The 19,792-nt window shown below is 39.8% G+C and overlaps 1 protein-coding gene across 8 annotated transcripts; it reads left to right on the top strand.

Moving 5' to 3' along the window:
* The first annotated feature begins 47 nt into the window (after window positions 1-47).
* Window positions 48-18,365, top strand: POLR3G (RNA polymerase III subunit G). Of its 8 annotated transcripts, XM_030004650.1 has the most exons (10): window positions 48-80; window positions 490-670; window positions 2,701-2,820; window positions 4,759-4,888; window positions 9,023-9,085; window positions 9,816-9,865; window positions 10,382-10,433; window positions 15,097-15,167; window positions 16,047-16,178; window positions 16,659-18,365. In XM_030004650.1, exons 3-10 carry the CDS (start codon window positions 2,701-2,703, stop codon window positions 16,743-16,745), a joined length of 705 nt encoding a protein of 234 aa, XP_029860510.1. In that variant the 5' UTR covers window positions 48-80; window positions 490-670; the 3' UTR covers window positions 16,746-18,365. The 8 variants fall into 8 exon arrangements, 7 of the variants coding, with proteins under 7 accessions (XP_029860510.1, XP_029860505.1, XP_029860506.1 ...); XM_030004645.1 differs by lacking the exon at window positions 490-670 and having other exon boundaries at window positions 64-80; window positions 2,692-2,820; XM_030004646.2 differs by lacking the exon at window positions 48-80 and having other exon boundaries at window positions 356-670; window positions 2,692-2,820; window positions 15,100-15,167.
* The last annotated feature ends 1,427 nt before the right edge of the window (window positions 18,366-19,792 follow it).

The raw sequence follows: 19,792 nt of genomic DNA, 5'->3' as shown, positions 1-19,792 counted from the left end.
GGGCCCGGCCCACTGCGGCAGCCGCGGGCGGAGCGCGGCGGCGGCGAGCGGGGGAGCGAGCGAGGGATCCCTGAGGGGCGGTGAGGGAGGCCGCAGGGGAGCGGGGGAAAGCTCAGCCTTCGCGTGAGGGGGCCGGCGGGGGGGGAATCCCCCCGCTCTGTGGCGGCAGGGACCCGTCGGAGGGGAGAATAGAGCCGTAGAGCCCGGGTCGGGAGGGGAGCGGGGAGACCCTCCGGGGGTGTCCGGCGGGCTTGGGGCCGGGTGGCGGAGCGGCGGACGGGCAGCGCGGGGAGAGGGAGAGGGAGCGGGAAGGGGCGAGAGAGGAGCCGAGGGGCTGCGTTCTCTCTCACACGGCGGGGACAAAGGCTTTTACCTTCGGGGGCAAACCCCGACAAACCGAACCCACAAAATCCCGGTGTTCAAATTTCGGTCCTTTCTCCTTTACCTGCTCTCCCCGTTCCGCTGACCGCACCTGTCTCTGGAAACCAGGGATCCGAACGCGGTCGAGAGTTTTGTTCTGAGGAAAACGCACGATAAGGAGAGAGCTTTTCCGGGTGCCGGGTCTCCTCACGCCGTCCCGCCAGCCGGCGGGGACCCCCTTTCCACAGGCCTTTCCCACCCGAAGACCCCCGCTGCCTTCCCCCGACCGACTGACTGCCCGAGCAACAGCGTACGTAGTTTCGAAGCGATTTTAAAAGCTTAAATCGGAAACGCGCCTTCGCGTTTTGTAGAGCAATTCACGCGCAAACTGTCCTTACGCACGAAAATGCCCCCGGCTGCTCCGTTAGGCATCCCTGGTGGCAGCCAGAACGCTACTTGTGGTAACTTTGGCATGCTGGGTGACTTAGTTGTATAGCTCAACTTTTCCTTCACCGTTTCTGCAATCGTCTATCACGGTCACTTCATGGTGTCGGTAGGCATAAACCACCTAAGCCGGTATCCTTGAAGAAGTCACGACTTTCAGTAAAACTGCGGAGTCGAAATACCACTAGTTTTAAAGCCCGTTACTTCTCATCAGACTAATGTGCTATTTCAACAGAATCCTACCGAGAATTAAGTTCAAAGCAGCATTTTAAAAATGGACCTTTATATTCACTAGATTTAATGCAAACAATGTGCCTTTCCTTGCTAGCTGGACATCTCCCTTCACTTTTTTTTGTTTTCTTCTGCTGTTGGTTCCCATTTTTCACACCTAGATAATATAATGGCTCGTGTTTGGGGCTTTACTGTTTCTTTTATCATTCTTCATTCTGCCAGGCTCACATCTTGCTTTTCATCCTGTTTTCAAATGAGCTTGCTATTTTTTTATTCCCAGTTAATTAAATGCTCAGGCTTGGCTTTTGCTTTGTTGTCTTTCTTAAAATGATTTATTTAGGTCTCTTTGCTTATTTTTAGACAGTTTTCTGTGCTGCTGGCTGATGCGGTAATGTATAATGTGGTTTTGTTTTATCCAAGCAGAGTTTATTGCTGTTGAAAACAGTAAGTAGAGGAATACTTGCATCAACCAGTGCCTCACTGGCATTTAATAAAAAGGCCATTGCTAAAAAGGCATTGGGGAATCTTAAAAGATCTTAAGTATGCATTTCTTTGGTCCTAATCATAATTCTCTCCCAGATTACTTGTTACTTTAGACAAGCGTATGAGAAGCTGTAGTTACTGTGCTGTTTTGTATTTCCTGCTTGAATTCCTCATGCACACACTAATGGTGGGAATAGATGTGATGATACAGGTACAGCAGCAAGTCTGGAACAGACGCGTTCTTACCAAGCAGGGTGCAATACGGTAACCTCGCAATTAATGGTAAACAGCACATGGGATTTCTGGGCTGGGGCCTCGAATTGATCTTTACATGGTCTTGGAGAGTGAGCAGTAGCACTTCGGTTCAGCCAGGCTTCTCTTGGGCCCCATTTCTTGACATCTTCTCTGCATAAAGTGTCTCTCTCACATTTTGTTTAACTTGCCAACCCATGGGTCATACAAGCCTGAGATGAAGAAGATTGGCGTTACAGTGAAGGTGGTGAGATGTGACTGTAAGTGTAGTTTTGCAGGCTATTTTTCTCTTATACCCTTATTGAAATATTTTAGTTATAATGAACCTCCTTTTATTAGCAGTTAGCTTGCAGACATACTGGAGTCCTTTGATGCTTTTACCTTGAATCTCTTTGCTTTTGGCTCCTTGTCAGTATGCAAAGCTAGTTACAAAGATAAAGTAAAAAGAATAGATTGAAGAATGAAGAAGCCATGAGTGACAAACACAAACTGGTTTTTGGAGACAAGTTTAGAAACTGCAAAACATATTCACAGAAAGTTCTGGATCCTTGAACTCTTTTTTCCCCTTCCCCGTGCCACCCCCCACCCCACCTTGTTTCTGCTTCTTCTGTCCTGGTTGAACTCAAGTCAGTGCATCTCAGGTAAAGAAGAAGAAAGTTTTAAATTCCTTGGTTAGGAGATAATTTCAGGCATGCAGAGGTGGCTAGCAGGAATGGGGAAACGGAGTTGATTTTAGGCGTGCACCAAATTTATAGTATGTGGAAGAAAGTTAGGTGGGCATTAAAAATGGCTTGCTATTTAAAATGATCTTTGAGAGTGGTTTTAAAATTACTGTAATCTTTGTTAGACATTAATTTTATAGGTACATGCATTTGATACATGTAACAAAAACAAATCTTTAAAAAACTGTAATATTTTCAGTAACTCCAGATGGCTGGGTCAGGTGCAGGAAGAGGACGTACTGCATTTACCTTCAACATTGACGCTCTTGGCTTTGGTAAAGGTGCAGCTCTGCCTGATACCGTGTCTAAGCCTCCACCAACATACCCTGTAAGTACAGCAAGTATCTTAGAGCACAGTCTCTGTGTTTAGGTAAAGTGTATTCACTCTCATGTTCAGATAATGTAATGAAATACAAGAACAACCCTAAGCACTTTAGGTCAGTTTTGAAGTATTTAATGTAAATCATCTGTTTTCATATTATTACTTCCTATCCCTTTGCTAACTGTTGTATCCCATATTTAACTAGATTGCTTGCAAGATGTTAATTCGTTAAAGTACTCATCATGATTTGGTTTTCTGGACATTACAGTAACAGAAACACTGGATATCTGAATTTATTTGAAATGCAGTTACACTAGTCTTTGAAGCTGGGAATGGATTTGCTGGTTTTAGAAATTTACTGTTGATGCAAATGTAAAAGATTTTGGATGATTGTCTGGTACCTCAGTAGCCAGCGTTTGAAAATAATTTGAGAATAACTGAAAGATATTTTATGTAATTAAGGAAACTTAATTCAGATTTGGCATTTGGGATGTATTTGAAAATTAAAGGGGAAAAAAGAGCATTTTCTGACTGTTTTGCTATGCAGGGAAGCTTGGATAATTTTGAGGTGGAAAAGTAGTCTTAGAATGTTGCAGTTTTATATAAGAGCACTTCCCAGTTATGTCAGGATTTGATCAAGGTGCATGAAATTTTCTCAATCTCATGTTATGGTACAGAACTTGCAAGTTTGACATATATTTGGTGCTATGCTAAGATTTCTCTGAACAGTTATTTCACCCAAGGTTTTGCCTTACTGAACCAGATGTTATATATCTTCTCAGTTCACCTTTACAATTAAGTTATGTGATTTCATTGATACTAAGCCATCTGTAATTGTTCCTAATGTGAATGTTGCAGTCTGCTTGATAGCACAAGGAAGCTGAATTCTGTGTGAACTGCAGTCTCTGCAGTTACAGTCAGCAGTGAGTGGATCAGCCTTGCAGGAGAATTACTAGCCCCAGTGTATCTAATGTATACCATGGAGAAGTTAAAGATGCTTTCTTCCTTCTGTGAACAGAGTTTCAGCAATAAATTAAACTTGTCAGGGGAAATCTAGTGCCATTCAAAAAAATCAAAGTTAACCCAGTGGCATAACTAGGAACGATAAAAATTGCAAGAGTTAGATTTAATGACTGGGCAGTGACCAAAAGTATATTACAGCTGTTGACTGACTTACAGTGGAATTACTTTAAGCAGTGAATTGTTGCTATTGCATATTGCTAATGGACACATTCTGAGTTCTTACAGATTTCCTATAAATGCAATTAGAAACCCAATTAAGGAGCAGCAGCTTACCATCAGCAACATTAGTGATTTAAAATGTTGGCCAGCTAGCAAATATAGCTGGAAGCAGTAAACTCTGTTCATGCTCCAGCTCTGGTACTTGTGATAGCACTCTGTGCTTTGCAACCTCCCACATAGGTATTGATTGTGCACCATCTGTCATGTGAGAGAAACAACATCCATTCTGTAATTTTGTCTCTGGCTCCAGTGTTCTTAAAACTGTTTTTGGGGTGTCCATGTGATTCAGGGTGATCACACTTAATGTAGTTAAAACACTGCTTTAGAAGAGGTTAAAGCCAGCGCTACTCTGACTGAGGAGAGAAGCAGTAGTTTGTGATTGAGCTAGGCTGGTGTGAAAAACTGCTTTTGGCAATTAAGAGCTTAGCATGACTATGAATGACTATTTCACAGTTTTAATACTGTTTTTTTCTTCATTTCTTGATACATTTTTGCAGAAAGATACAGCGAAGTTATAAAAGGTACAAATTTAGTTGTAAACATAGTTACGCATGTCAGAATGTAATAAGGTGTACTTGCCAAGTAGCATAATGCATAGTTGTAGTCTTCTGTGATTAGCTATGTTTGCTGTAGCTTTTGTTAGTGTTCCTGTATATTTGATGGATATTAAGACCTTATAAATAATAAACATAATTTGTACAGAGTACAGAAAATAAGCCAGTGCCTCTGAAAACAGGAGAAGATGAAGATTACATGTTGGCCTTAAAACAAGATCTTAGAGCAACTATGAAACAAATGCCATATTTTTTGGCAGTAGAAGAAGATCGTGAAGGTTTGTTTGTGTGCTTTTTATTTTTATTTATTTCTTCAGTAGTTATTATTCCATGAAGGATGATGTGGTGAAATGCATGTGTTGAAGATGTATTTTGTACTCATAACGAGCAATAATAATTGGCAGCTTAAGATAATAGGAAATTTTTCTTCTTTTACACTTATTGAAGTTGTAGATCACACCTACAAGTGCTGTAACCAGAAAGCAATTACTGTGTGAAAAAGAGGTATCACACATCTGTTCCATATGATAGACAGTAAGAAATATTTAGACCAAGTGTATACAGTCTTTTCAATTATATGCTAACCAATACAAGTGAAATACACACTTCTACATGTTAAAATGCCCTAAAAATTTTGCATTGGAGCAAAGAAATCTGTAGTACTAATGTTGAAATTCAGCTTCCATTTTAATTGTGTAAAGACATACTTAAAATAATCAATGCTGCATTTAATAGCTGGACATTCTAAAAGGTACTAATTTTTTTTCCCTGAAGTCCATTCAGGAAAGATAGGTAAGTATTACTGACAAGTCACCTGAAATATGAAGATCGAGATGAGGATAAGTAATTTACTGAGGTTCACATCAGAAGCAGAGCTGGATTATAAGCCAAAACTTGATTTTATTCTACTTGACCTAGAAATGTCTTTGGCTTTTCCATAATTAAAAATTAACCGCTTTGTTATTGTTTGATAACAATAAATGCTCTGCTGTACTTGACATCCAGTCATACACCATTATACTATTAAAATCCAAGCTTCCTGGTCAGAAAACTGAGCTGGTGGGAATGAAGGAAAGGGGAGCAGGGTAGGAAGACTTTAGTGTCTGTTTACCTTGCTGTGGGGGCATTGTAAATCTAGCAGTCACAGGAGGTTACTACTTTGAGGAGTGCTTCTTTTCATTTGTGATTTTTTTCCTAGTTCTATCATCCTCCTGAGTGCTTGTTCTGAATGGTATAAATGGCAAGTGCTGTTACAGAAAAATAGGAAATACAACATATTAGGAAATGCCACATGTGTTAGACCCTAGGCCCGGTCAGTGCAATAGGCAGTCGCTAAAAAGCTTTCTAAACACGTTTGACAAATCCAAAGTGGACAAACACTGGATAAGCTTTTCCTTGCTATCTTGAGCTGATTTTGAATAATGAGAGCTGACTTGAACTCGAAAATGTGAGGTTTAATTTCCACCCCAAAACCATCAGAATATTTTCTGACTTAATATTCATGATGTCAATACGATACAGGTACATAGTCCAGTCCCCTCTGAGTTTTTAGTAATTTTTGTTCATGGCGTAGTGGTGAATTCTAGAGGTTTTGAGACTGCGTGCAAATTTGTTTTTTATTAGGCTTTGAATGTAGCACTGATTAACACACCTTATTAATTGTCCACTTGTTCTTGTACTAAAGCACTGTTTAAAATGGAGCAGCACTCTGCAGTGTGAGCAGTGAACACACTGCTGACCAGACGTTGTGGCTCACAAAAGGCAGAATGCTTCCTCTGACCTGCAGCTGGAGCCCAGCAGCCACTGGGATGCAGCAGGCAGCCGTAGTGCAGCACAAGCACGGGCCAGAGTGGACCCTGAGGATGCGACCAGGTAAATCCTTGGTTATGAGGCAGGGAAAATAGATCTGATCTTCATTTCTAGATCCCTTTATGATGGTAGAAGAATTCCAAATTACTCTTTTATCACATCTCCTCTTTCATCTTCTGAGTAAACAAATTTCTGTCTCTTTGGATTCTCATCTCACTAGAGGCTTGCTGTGCTCTTGATCTTTGTCAGGCTTGAAGTTTGCTATTTCTGTTTGAGGCACAAAAAAGGGAAACTGCTATGCCTGAGAGCCGGTCAGGGTTATTTCCAAGGAACCAGCCACTTTACGAGAACTTACTGTCTCTCTTTTCCAACTTTGCCTCATGTGACCGTTCTTACTGTTCACCTCAAAATCGTCTTTGTTTCTGCAGCCTTCTTTCTGAGATGGAGCGATCGATCTCTGTTGCTGAGTGTGCTCCTTAGTAGCACTGCCAGCTTTGAAGACTGTTTTTCTACAAAAACTGGCAGCTGCAGGGAAAGCAGGTAGACAGCCACTTGATAGACTCAAATAATGCTTCCAATGTTCTCATCTCCCCAAGGGTAAGTTGGTAAGTTGAGGTAACTTTTTACTGGATCTTTAGTTGTAGAAAAATGCCTCATCTGAGGGGTGGGGTATAATTACATCAGTAGTGGTCTGCAGCTTGAAAAGTTTGCTTTCATCTCAGTCACAGTATGCAGTTGTCTCTGGGACTGCATTATGTGGCAGAAGTGGCTTACCTGTAAGAAAATTGCTTTCTTGCCCCAGGGTAGATTATTTTTAACTGATCTTTTCTGTTACCCTCATTTACAGCCCTTTGCTCCCCTGTATTTCATCAAAACATCTGGTGGGACTAAAGGAGGGGGACTGTGGGCTGGAACTTCTAAATTGGCTTTGCTACAAGAGCAAGTGGATTGTTTTAAACCCTCAGCACAACATTGGTGAGCCGAATGGTCCTTTGAAGTGTGAGAAGGGAAACATTTTAATTAGTTAGGACATAGCTATCTATCTTTCATTATTCAGGTAGTAAATGAAAACCACATCTAATACTCCCTGGCGAGTTTGATGCGTTAGTGTGCCATATAGAACAGATTTTCATCATTCAACACTCATTTTGAGTAGCAGGTGTATGCTACAGTAAGTTCTCTATTTTCTTCACTTCATAAGCTATGCATCATTCATATTTTTTCCTGTAGGTATATCTGCTATGACTGGGTGACTGTCATCTTGGCAGTGGATTGGAATTAATTCATTAGCTGTGAGTGGTGAGAGTCAGTCAGATCTATTTTTTCACTGATGACATCAGCAATTAGTACTTCACTAAAGAGCCTTGAGCTGAAATCAAAACTACTAGTTTCTTTCCCTTTCTGTGCAGACAGTTTCCTGCAGCATCTGTGAAGGCCACCTACATTAAATGCCTCTTGAGACACTGTCATTTTAAATGCAAGCTCTTTGTTGCACAGTTCGAAGTAGGTCTTCTGCTTGCCCTCGTCATAGCTAAGTTTAAAAATGAGCTTAATTTCTGATGCCTTCCTTCTCCCTTCCTTTTCTCTGGTGAGTATGTTAGAATTCTTTGACTGCAAAGGTCACAGTTTGTTACCATTTTTTGTACAATACCCACAAAAATTATCCCTGCTTGGGTAATGAGTTATTAGTGCAATCAGAGTCGGTAATTTTGCATTAAGTGGATTTTGCAGTTGGGCATGGTGATTTGCTAAGAAAAAAATGGGACTGATTGAAAAAACCTTAAGTTTGATACTGCTTTTGTCATTAGAGATTGCACAAGAAAGTTTTTTTGCAGTATAAATGGATGTGCTTACACTGTATAACTACTGTATTATTTACAATGCATTTCTCAGTTTAGTTCTTGTGCCTGGACAGAGGTTGAATGGACTAAAATGTGTTGCTGCTGTTTATGACACATCTCTGTTACGCTGCAAAGCTTTGCCATTGCAGAAGTACTTGAAGTCTTGGGAGTTGATCATGATCACTCTGAGATGCGGCCTTCTGAGACTTGGGAATTCTGGATACTCTTTATGATTAGCACAGTGGGGATAAATGTCACTGACTGGTTTTGTAGCAGAGGTTTGAGTGTGGAAACTCTTGAAGAGTAGAAGAGTTAGCGTTCATTTGATGTTTCAACCTTGTTTCCCTGACTATATCTGCATTTAATGTTTTCATGCTTTCCAAGGATAGAAGTATAAATTACAATAATTTTGGAGGGTTGGGTTTTTTGGTGGTGTTTTTTTTTTTGGGGGGGGGGGTGATTGAAAGGAGGTACCCCAAAAATGCAAAGCAATATTTGGTGTTTTTGCCTTTTTGAAGGGGATGTAAAATCCAGGTCTTGCAAGTACTTAGCAAATTATTAGTCCTGGGAATTAGCATGAGAACTGCTGAAAGTAGTGACATTAAACTGTTTTTTAAGTGTTTGACAACAGCACAAGAAAGTGTTCAATGTGGAATTAAAAAAACACACTGTATGTTTAGTTACAAGAAAATATCATGGACAGTGCCTGGAGTGCCTTTTTAATTAATTGAATTCAGTAACTCTTTGTATCCTTCTCTATAGTAATTGAGAGGTATCGTAAAAAGTACCAGAACAGTGGAAAGGAGCATCAAACATGGACCCCGGGTAATATCTGAGATTATCAAAGGCTAATTCTTTATTAACCTGTGAAATGTTCTGCTCTTTTAAATGTTTGATTCATTATTTTTCAAGGAATAAAAAAGTATGCAAGTCCTTACCAAGTCATGTATTCCCTGTTGAGGGTTATGCCCTTTGCATGTTTTCAGATCAAGGCAAAGTATTGTTTGTGAAAAAAAAAAAGAAATAAAATCTGATTTTATTTATTTACTCAGTTGAAACAACTGATTTGCAGCAAAAATGCAAGCTTTAGCGCTCACTCTAGCTTACATTCTTCCTTACTCGCCAAGCAGATACCAATTTTGAACTGGGAGCAAACATTGATGTTACTAAAAAAAACCCAACCTGATGTCTCAGTCACAGGTAGCTGGGCTTTATAACATTGAACTTCCACAATGCTATCTGTATAGCTCACTACTGCAAACTTAGTTATAGAATGTAAACAGAAGGGCATGTGGGCCACTGGAAGAGCTGAACTTTGTCTCTTTGGGGCAGATGCCAGTTGTCGTTAAGTGAGTGAAATGCTAGTCCTCGCTCGAGTTCCTCAATTGAAAGTACAGCTACAATTCCATAAAACTGTTGTGTGCTAAAACACTTAGGCGTGCATGTGAATAGGACCAAGCACAACAGGAGCCCCTACCTTTCCTTGGTGGGTGGCAGGGGGAGGATTGCTGTTGTAAATCATCGTTCATATGTATTAAAGCTATTTTCTGTGCAGATTGGAGAAGACTCCCGAGAGAGGTGAAGCCAAAGAAAAAGACCAAAAAAGGTATATTATATATTTTTAAGAAGCATTAAGTACGCATCAAGTACACACTGGTTGAGTGGTAGAAGATGTACTGGAGCTGGTTAGGGGAAAAAAATGGTAGAAATGTTAATTAGTCTGAATAATCAGGCGTTTTGGCAGATTTTTTCTAAATTTATTAATCAGCCTGTCTTTTGTGGGTTTTGCTTTTCTTATGTAGGATGTTTTAAGTTACTGGAACAGATTTTTTAACATATGAGATATGTAACAGTGGAAGATTAAAAAAAACACTAAACTTTTTGTTTTGCAAGTTTGTATCTTTAGTCAACAGTCTTCTTCAATGAATAGCTGGCTGTTGAGGTTTCCTTATATTTTGGGTTTCTCAATTATCTTGTTTATGATTTGGTTGACATGCATTTTTTTAAAGCCTTTTATTAAAGGCTTAATTATTAAAGGCTTATCATGTGATTTAATAAATCACATGATTTAATGTAGGTTATTTTCTATTTTCCCTGGTTTTACATTTTTTGTTTATTTTCAGCTTTCTTCTGCAGAGTTGTGAACCAGATCCTTCAACAGCAGTTGGAGCTGGTATTGCTTGTTCTTACAGGAAAATCTTTTCTATTACACAGCGTCATATATGTATTTGTTTTTCAAAGTGTTCTCTAGTATGCATGACTGTTATTTTAAGTTCTCTGTAGAAGTCTGTTGTTCTGTTGATGTGAAATAACACTTGGTCTTCTGTATCTAGCTGTCTCATATATAACTGTTTATTTTCTTGTTCTCTTTATCCAATTTCATGTGTCATTTTTCAGTTCAAGGATAAAATAGAAAAAGAAATGTGCAGTAGTCATGGAGACTGGCTCAGCTGGAAGCTTTGTTCCTTTTAAGAGCGTCATTGAGAATCATGGTACTAAAGGTAGACTGCCAGATTCAACTGAAAATTAAATACTTATCTGCGAAATCTCTAAAGATGAAACCAGTACCTACCTACTTTTTTTTTTTTTTTTTCCGGAGGAAGAAACTGCATTGGCTTTTATAAACCTATATGTAATTATTAGCTCCTCAAGATCCAATGCAATCATAAATGCTGATTTATTATTCCTTGTTACTATAATGTGATTATCATAAACAAAGAGAGAATCACTGCTCACTGTGGAGGATATTTCCTCTTTATGTTGTGCCAGTTTCTCTATCTGCTCTTAAAAGTGCATTTTCTTACATAGCTGTAATGGCAAAGATCAGCTGACCATCAGAATTTGATTGGATTAAAAAAATAGGTTCCTCTAAAAGCAAAAATCATGTGGTTTTAGTTTAGGGTTTTTTGAGAATCCTGATGATACACAGGCCATACAAAAGTCATGTGACTCAGGAGGTTTGTAAATAGCTGATCAGTGACACATTAGCCCTTCTGGTACATATTTTTATTGTATTTTGAGGACAGCCGTCTTAGGTGACACTTTATAACCGAGTGGAACAAAGGTGAGGGAGTCAACAGAATCTGCATGGGAATTCAAACAGGCTTCCTACCATTCTACCTTTGTAGATCATAGAATCATTTAAGTTGGAAAAGACCTTTAAGATCATCGAGTCCAACCGTGCCCACTAAACCATGTTCTGAAGTGCCTTGTCTACGCGCTTTTTGAAAACCTCCAGGGATGGTGACTGCACCACTTCCCTGGGCAGCCTGTTCTAGTGCTTGACAACCCTTTCAGTAAAGAAATTTTTCCTAATATCCAATCTAAACCTCCCCTGGCACAACTTGAGGCCATTTCCTCTTGTTACTTGGGAGAAGAGACCGACCCCCTGTCATGGTTTAACCCCAGCCAGCAACTAAGCACCACTCCCCCCCCACCCAGTGGGATGGGGGAGAAAATCGGGAAAAGAAGCAAAACCCATGGGTTGAGATAAGAACGGTTTAATAGAACAGAAAAGAAGAAAATAATAATAATAATGATAACACTAATAAAATGACAGCAGTAATAATAAAAGGATTGGAATGTACAAATGATGCGCAGTGCAATTGCTCACCACCTGCTGATCAACACCCAGTTAGTCGCTGAGCAGCGATCCCCCGCCCCCACTCCCCCCAGTTTATACACTAGATGTGATGTCACATGGTATGGAATACCCCGTTGTCCAGTTTGGGTCAGCTGCCCTGGCTGTGTCCTGTCCCAACTTCTTGTGCCCCTCCAGCTTTCTTGCTGGCTGGAGATGAGAAGCTGAAAAATCCTTGACTTTAGACTAAACACTACTTAGCAACAACTGAAAACATCAGTGTGTTATCAACATTCTTTGCATACTGAACTCAAAACATGGCACTGTACCAGCTACTAGGAAGACAATTAACTCTGTCCCACCTGAAACCAGGGCACCCCCACCTGGCTACACCCTCCTTTCAGGTGGTTGCAGAGAGCGATCAGGTCTCCCCTCAGCCTCCTTTTCTCCAGGCTGAACAGCCCCAGCTCCCTCAGCCGCTCCTCATCAGACTGGTGCTCCAGACCTTCACCAGCTCGGTTGCCCTTCTCTGGACACGCTCCAGCACCTCCATGTCTTTTGTGCAGTGAGGGGCCCAAAACTGAACACAGCACTCGAGGTGCGGCCTCACCAGTGCCCAGTACAGGGGACCATCACCTCCCTGCTCCTGCTGGCCACACCATTTCTGATACAGGCCAGGATGCCGTTGGCCTTCTTGGCCACCTGGGCACACTGCTGGCTCATATTCAGCCGGCTGTCGACCAGCACCCCCAGGTCTTTCTCTGCCACTCTTCCCCAGGTAGGTGGCAGGAGTGGTTTGGGGATGACTACACAGTTAGATGTATGGGTGTTGTCCCAAAACTTGTGGGATCGTTCAGCGGGTGTGCAAGCCAATAACACACAGTCAAGTTATTAGCTATTTATTGGCAGTTGTGCGCAGAAGGGGGTGCTAGGGGGTGTCCCCGCAAAGCTAGCACACCCAGCACTAAACCAGTCATTCATTTATACATTGTAAATTAACATAATTACCATCTCATTGTTTATCAACCTTTTACTGGTACCCATAGTTCTGTATTTTAAAGCTGATTGGTGTATAGTGCCTCATCTTCATTTAAAGGTGCAGTGTCTTTTAATTTTACTGTGCAAGTTAAGTGGGTGAGGGTCTTCAAGTGGAGGTGGGTATCCAAACTTCTAGAGGTGTGGTCTTCATATTGTAATTAGTTAAGTTCACCTAAAGGGCGTGTTTTCACGTGGTACAGCCAAGCTTCTTGGGCAACGAGCCCACTAAAGTTTCTGGTTCCTAGTTTTAGGTCAATTTGTTCCTTCTATTCCATTGTCTTGTCAAGAGTTACTTACCCAAGTGATTTACATCGATTACTTATCTTTTGTTCCCTGAGTTTATAAAAAATTACAACTGTAAAGATTTCAGTATCACAGGGACAGCTTCATTTTGACACACCTCTCTTTCTCCTTTTCTGTTTTCCCTGGATGTTTTAACCTAAGACTTGACCACCTGCCTTCTTGGTGACAAAAATTCAGGTAGAATTCCACATCTCTCCCGCACCCTCGGCTGTGGACCACAGTATCCTAGATACCAGCAGTGCTTGGCAAAAAAAAAAAACACCTACAGCATGGATTGTGTTCAGCTTTTGAAGGCCAGCTATATGCATATGTATGTAGCAATCACATGTTTGCATTTAAGCCCAAGTACTGCAAGAACATGTATTTGGAAAGATTAGATTGTGTTCCATTGTACGTGGATGTAAGGAGCTGTTTTGCTTGAAGTTCTACTAACGATGGGTCAGTGTCTCTAATTTTATGATAAGCTCCAGAGACGCCCAGCATTTAAGGAAAGATCTTGCATGTCTGTTTTCATTTCCCGGCTGTTTGTTCTATAGGCATTATCTCCAAAAGCCTGCAGGGGGTTGTACAGAGATGGTAATTTTGAATCACACTTTCCACTTGTTTTGTTTAAAAGCCGACTTCGTTCTGAATGTGTTTGCTTTGATGCTGTTCATATGTTATTACAGAGCAGCTTGACTCCCCTCAGCTCTGTGCGGTGCTTTTGTCACATAATCCCTTCCTGGGCAAAACGCTGAAATGAACTGAATGTTATTTATGACAAATGCTTTTGACAAAATACAGTTGTCTTCTTAGCAGCTCTTAGTGTTCTGCTTCCTTAAATATTAGGCCAGATAAAATACATAACCATATTGGGTTACTATCTGCTCCAGAAAGGATATCCCTTCCATCAATGCACACTATTTTTCTTTCTGATACCTCTTGGTGCAGCCTAGTGTAAAAAAGGTGCCAGTTACATCAGCTCATTTGTCTGAAGCTACCTTGTCCATCAGAAGCTGTGTAGCTACACCAATACGGCACTTTACACAGGCAGTTTTACCCTGCTGAGAAGAGCTAATCTGTGTTAGGTGCAGCCCTGTGTTTTAAGTTTCATGTGATCGTGCTGAATATAGCAGGAGAGCCAAAAGGCAGTTATGTTGTGGAAACAGGATATGTAACATCTCTCGCTCCGGAGCTCTTTGTCTCTCCTTATCTATTGGTCAAACTGCACTCCTGGAATTGGGGCAACATAAGTTTAGGGTGCTGCAATTCAGGTAGCTCTTACCTGGGTATATGGAATGCTATTTTTGACCTTCACTCCACCATATAGTTAAGTAGCATAATGAGATTGGATTGTAGGGAATAACTTGATAAAAGATTATGTTCATGAATCAAGGGACTAGGTGGAAATATGCACTGTGGACTCATCAGATGAGAGCCAACTGTGGTCCAAAAGCCATCTAGCTGCAGTAACATGTCTGCTGTGTTGGAGCTAATAAACAACTGCTGTCTGCCTTTTTTTAATCTGTCTGAAGCAACCAGCTGTCATTAATGTGTTACATAAATTAGTAACATTAATGAGTGTTTATCTTTTCAAGATGATGAAAAATAACAATTGAGATTTTGTTCTAGTTTCTTAGCATATTGTTAGTATGTAGGTGAAAAGTACTTTGTGAAGCTGAACATCATACTTTGGCCAAACCTTTACTCAACTACCTGTTCAAAGTGAATTTCAAACTGGCTATATAGGCATCACTTACATAAGTTGGGCATTTACACCTCCATGAATGATATAGGTCAAAGTCTAAGGTGATTTTAATACAGACGGTATGGGATTTCCATGGCATACTCAAGAGGTAAGGTCTTTAAGAGCAAGTAAAATGAGAATTTGTGTTCTTCCATATTAAAAAAATAATAGTGGTGTATTTTTTTTCAGCAGGTGCAAACCCAAAAAAGGCAAAAAGTTTTGAGTCTAAAAGTAATCTGGATGTGTTGAAAAAAATCGAGGTAAGATGTGCATACTCCTTCTAAATTGTACAACAGAAATTGCTGAAGGAAAATGAAACCTTTAGTATGTTTTTTGGTACAAATGGAACAACCAGAGCACCCTTTTTCTGGCCTTGTCTTGTTACTCTGACAGACAACTGTTCTGCAACATGGTAGCATAAGGGAGAGGATAAGGATAGAGCCTGGCTGTGGAGAAACTATTTTCTTTGCCTGTTTGAACACAACGACCAACTGTTCTGCACCGGTTAGCGATGTAGCCTAATTGTGAACAGCAGAGCTACTATTACAGCTTATTGAAGGAGGAATTGGTGCCAGAGCTTTTAAATCTATTGCTGTTTCACCAATCTACTGATGTTGGAAGTTAAACAATTTAGTAAGTTGAGAGGGAAGAAACATATAGGAAGAGAAACTTAGGAGGAAAGTGACCTTGGTTTTGGAGGCAGCTACCCACCATGTGGGTAGCAATGGGAAGCTTAAAGGTGAAACAGCCTTGTATGTTTTCTCTTGGTGATCCATCAGTTGTTTGGTGCAGATACACTACTATATACAATATGTGGTACTGCTTTATCAAATATGACATGGTCTTCTACTGTCAATTATTCTAACAGTGGATGGTAAAGGGAAATCATCATCTCAATTTATTACACAAGACATACTTTTTTAGACTTCAAGTCCGATGGCTAATGCTTGATCAAGTAAGTCTGTATGAAGTTCTCATGCTTCACATCATGTTGGTTTAAATATTGACAAAAAACATTTGCACAGCATTGTTACGCTAGTTGTCTTGCTGTTAACTGCAGCATAACATTTTGGTAGTGTGGAGGATATGCTGTTGCTGTGACATGGGATTACCTTGTAAAGGAGATTGCCTTGTGACAGGAGTTAGAAAAGAAGGATGATGAAGAAAAATCTGAAGATGAGGAAGACAAGAAAGAAGATAAACCAAAAGACAAAGAAGGTGATGATGATGAAGAAGAACTAGAGGAAGATGATGAAGAGGAGCATGAAGAGGTATAATGTTTTCCTATTTACACAAAGTCAAGATCCCACTCATCGAGTTCTGTGTTGGCTGTCAGCCAAAGAAATGTCCCTAGCTTCTCTGACGCTGAGGGAGAGTTGTAGTGAGAGGCATTATTACATTAATTTTCTTGGCTGCACTGCATTGTGTTGTAGTTAATTTAAGCGGGTGTTTTAGACTTGTTACTCCCAAAGAGCTCTGAAAAAAGATCTTGCAAGCAGGAACGTGTCCTGCCACAATCAATACATACAATTACTCATTTTCATCCCTAAACCAGTGATGCTTCTTCCTTCATAGGTATCAGAACTTCATTACAATATTCTCCTTTTTGATTCCCAAGAAATAAGAAAAAACTCCTATTACTGTTTCAAGACATGGGTGCTCATGTGCAGTTTAAAGCATGTTTCTTTCATAAATTGTCTCCTCCACAGATAAGAGTGCTAGATGGGTTTTTTTTTTTTCATTTTGTTTAGGAAAATGACTACATTTCTTCATATTTTGAAGATGGAGATGACTTTGGTGATGGCAGTGATGACAATATGGATGAAGCAACGTATTAGCTATTGTTGCTAAGTGGTACACTGCTCAAGCCTTACACTACTTGAAGTAGAATTCTGGAGGTAGGCTGAGTATCAACAGAACTAATGCTCTAGCTCTGTTGGTTTTAAGTATACTCTCCAAAAACACACTGAACAATTCTTTTTAATTGTACTATGCTGTAAAACAGGAGGTGGGATCCTTTGTTTTGCTCTTTTGCCAAACGTTCTGCAGACGTGCGCCTTTTTAAGGTTCTCTGGAATGTCTACTGATGGAGTAAGCTATATGCCATTGTGTTGCCTCTGCACAGAAAAAGAATGTATGCATTTTAATCAAAATTGTGCCTAAGCATTTGCACTAGTCAGTTCCATGCTTTAGCAGTCAAATCTTGAAAATAATAGTGAAATTCTTGATGACTGCAGCAAAAAAGAGACATGGCCTTTATGGGTGTAAGCTGCTGTATTTGGCAGCTGACTTCTCTGAAGGAATTTATGTAGCTTCTGAATTCAGGTGACAAATTGACAACTAAGCACTTTAATATAAACTGACTTGAGAAAGGACCTTAGTAATATAGGCAAAAAACATTATGAGAGTATTTTGAAGAGCTATTATTCTAGTTAAAAGAACTCATAATTTTTAGTATTTTGGTAAAAAGGACTATAATATTTAATTGAATCATAATTAAATATGAATCAGCGTAAGTAGTGATTAAGGGTCGTTGAATTTAGAACAAATATAAGGCAGAATTTAAGACTGAGAAATTATGGAATTCTGGTTTTCACCAGTGGCTCACAGACAGTGAAGAGAAGTTCAGTCGTTCACCTCAGTTTCTCCGCCTCTTAAGGCAATACTAACTTTCTTACCTCACAGACCTGTTAACTGAGATGGCAGATGATAAATTGTTAATGCATTTATTCACTTTCCTACAGAACAAACACAACAGAAACTTAACAGACAGCAGATCAATTAAAAAAACCCAAAGATGTAGGAAAAGAATGTGGTGAAGTATTTTGATGGATGAGGTTTTAGTTAGGAAAACAAAACAAGAATGCTGAGAATAACAAAACCAGAATGTTTGGAACATCAATTTTATTTAAGAATCAACAGCTGAAGTGTAGAAAACTTATTCCTGAGATCAGATACTTGACGAACAGAGTGACAGAGCATTCCCCGTGTACTATTGTCCTTTGATAGTACAAAATATTACTGGTCAGTGCTGCTATATTACTGTTGATCAGGGTTGCTGCTGTTGTTTTTTAACTTTCTTAAAACATTCTGTTTCTGATAACTAGTGCTATTATAGGTCTAATGAAAGAACAGTTTTAAAACAAAGCCAAGCCTTTTATCAGCAAAGGGAACTACAGAAGTTCTCCTTTCAAGTTTGGCATTCTGTCAAGCAGTACTTTACCTCACCGGTGACTGGAAAACAGTACTGCGTTACTCTATGAACTTCTGTGTGCAATAAGAACTTATTCCTTAAGGTGTAGCTTTCAAGTGTTCTAATAAAATACATACTAGACGTAAAGGAAGTGAAACTAAAATGCTATGCAGGCCACATCTCAGAGGTATACCAGTTTTATTTTGAAGTGTTCATACCTATACAAATAAAGTGTAATAAACATTCTGCTGCATTGCAAAGGAAATGTATTCTCTCTGTTCATTTTCTTCTAACATCACACATGCCAGCAGTTGTTTCCTGAATGGGTGTGCCTATTTCTTGCATGTGATACACAAGAGAGAGACAGAAGACGTTGTGAACAAGGTAAGCATGCTGAAAATTAAATTTGGTTGCCTCAAGTGTAACTAATATTATCTTCTACTAGCCGTTCCCCCCGATGCAAGGTGAATAGAGACACTCCTTGCCTGTCACACAAGGAACGCAAATAGATGGCTTTTGCCAGACAGAACCAGAGAATTAACACTGGAAAAGCATTACTGCACAAGTTAAATTTTGTCACAAGCTGTGGCTTGCCTGAACAGGTACAATACCTTGTTTTGAAGCAGACACTAATTCTGGAGGACCAATGACTTTCTTCATTCATCATACTGCTAACAGGAGAGACAACTGCCTCCCTGCTGTACTGTTGAAACATATTACTCTAGCAGAAATCAGGTCCTTTTGAGACCTTTAAAAGGTGAACTATGGTCACCTCTGTTCTCCAGAGGGAACTGCAAAGTCTTAGGATGGACCCTCTAGGACTAGTTTAACAATGGCAAATGAGGCCAGTGCTTACAAATGTGCTAAGTTCTGCGAGATACAGCTCTGTGCCAAGGCACTTCTGAAATGAAATGAGATTGTGCTGTTCCGGAGGTGTAATGCTTGCAGCTGCTTTTATAAGCTGATTTACCAGTTGCTTAGAATTTATTGCAAGACCATAATGCTGATAAAACCTAGACCATTCTTTGGGTCTCAGCAAACTTTGGGTTTGGACAGGCATATATGCAAATCCCATCTTAATAGCACAGCAGACGAACATGGCTACTTCATACAAGAAGGCACTACTTACAGTGTGTAGGTATCACCATCTAAGAACTTCACTGATCCCCACCTTTATTTTTCCTGCCTATTTCTTAATCCTCATTTCACAGAACTAACAAGTTCTCAGAACTTTATACAGACAAGTTCCAAGTTCTACAAGGCACCACAGGCTAAACCATTAATGTTCCAGTTATGTTATGCTAGATGTTAACGCTATACGCAGCTACTGCCAACAAAATACCTGTTGGCCAAGGATTTTTATTTTAGATCATACACAGAAAATAGCCAAAACAAATACAAGCAGTGGCCTCCTGTAATAAAAACATGCAAAGTATATAGAGCTAAGAATACATTATATGCACCACTTTCACTGCAGTCTAAAATAAAATCTTTATTTTACATATATTACTTACGTTCTTCTAAAAGGAGAGGAGCGGAAGTATTTAAAATAAGACTTGCGTCCTCATTCAGGACTATTTTACAAAGTTGTATTTTCAGCCTTTATAAAATAGTTATACAAAGTCTATTAGTGACAACATACTCCAAAATATAGCAGATTTAAAGCATTTACATTTTACATGATCCAACAGT

The sequence above is a fragment of the Aquila chrysaetos genome, chromosome Z, assembly GCF_900496995.4.
Source record: "Aquila chrysaetos chrysaetos chromosome Z, bAquChr1.4, whole genome shotgun sequence".
Classification (NCBI taxonomy): domain Eukaryota; kingdom Metazoa; phylum Chordata; class Aves; order Accipitriformes; family Accipitridae; genus Aquila; species Aquila chrysaetos.
Note: the sequence above shows the minus strand (reverse complement) of the source record. Positions and strands in the feature narration are given on the sequence as shown.

Bases quoted from the DNA above. Each gene is read 5' to 3' on its own strand.
- POLR3G (XM_030004650.1), top strand. From the start codon at position 2,701: ATGGCTGGGTCAGGTGCAGGAAGAGGACGTACTGCATTTACCTTCAAC. The intron at 2,821-4,758 runs GTAAGTACAGCA...TAATTTGTACAG, and splicing joins AGCCTCCACCAACATACCCT to AGTACAGAAAATAAGCCAGT. The intron at 9,086-9,815 runs GTAATATCTGAG...TTTTCTGTGCAG, and splicing joins GCATCAAACATGGACCCCGG to ATTGGAGAAGACTCCCGAGA.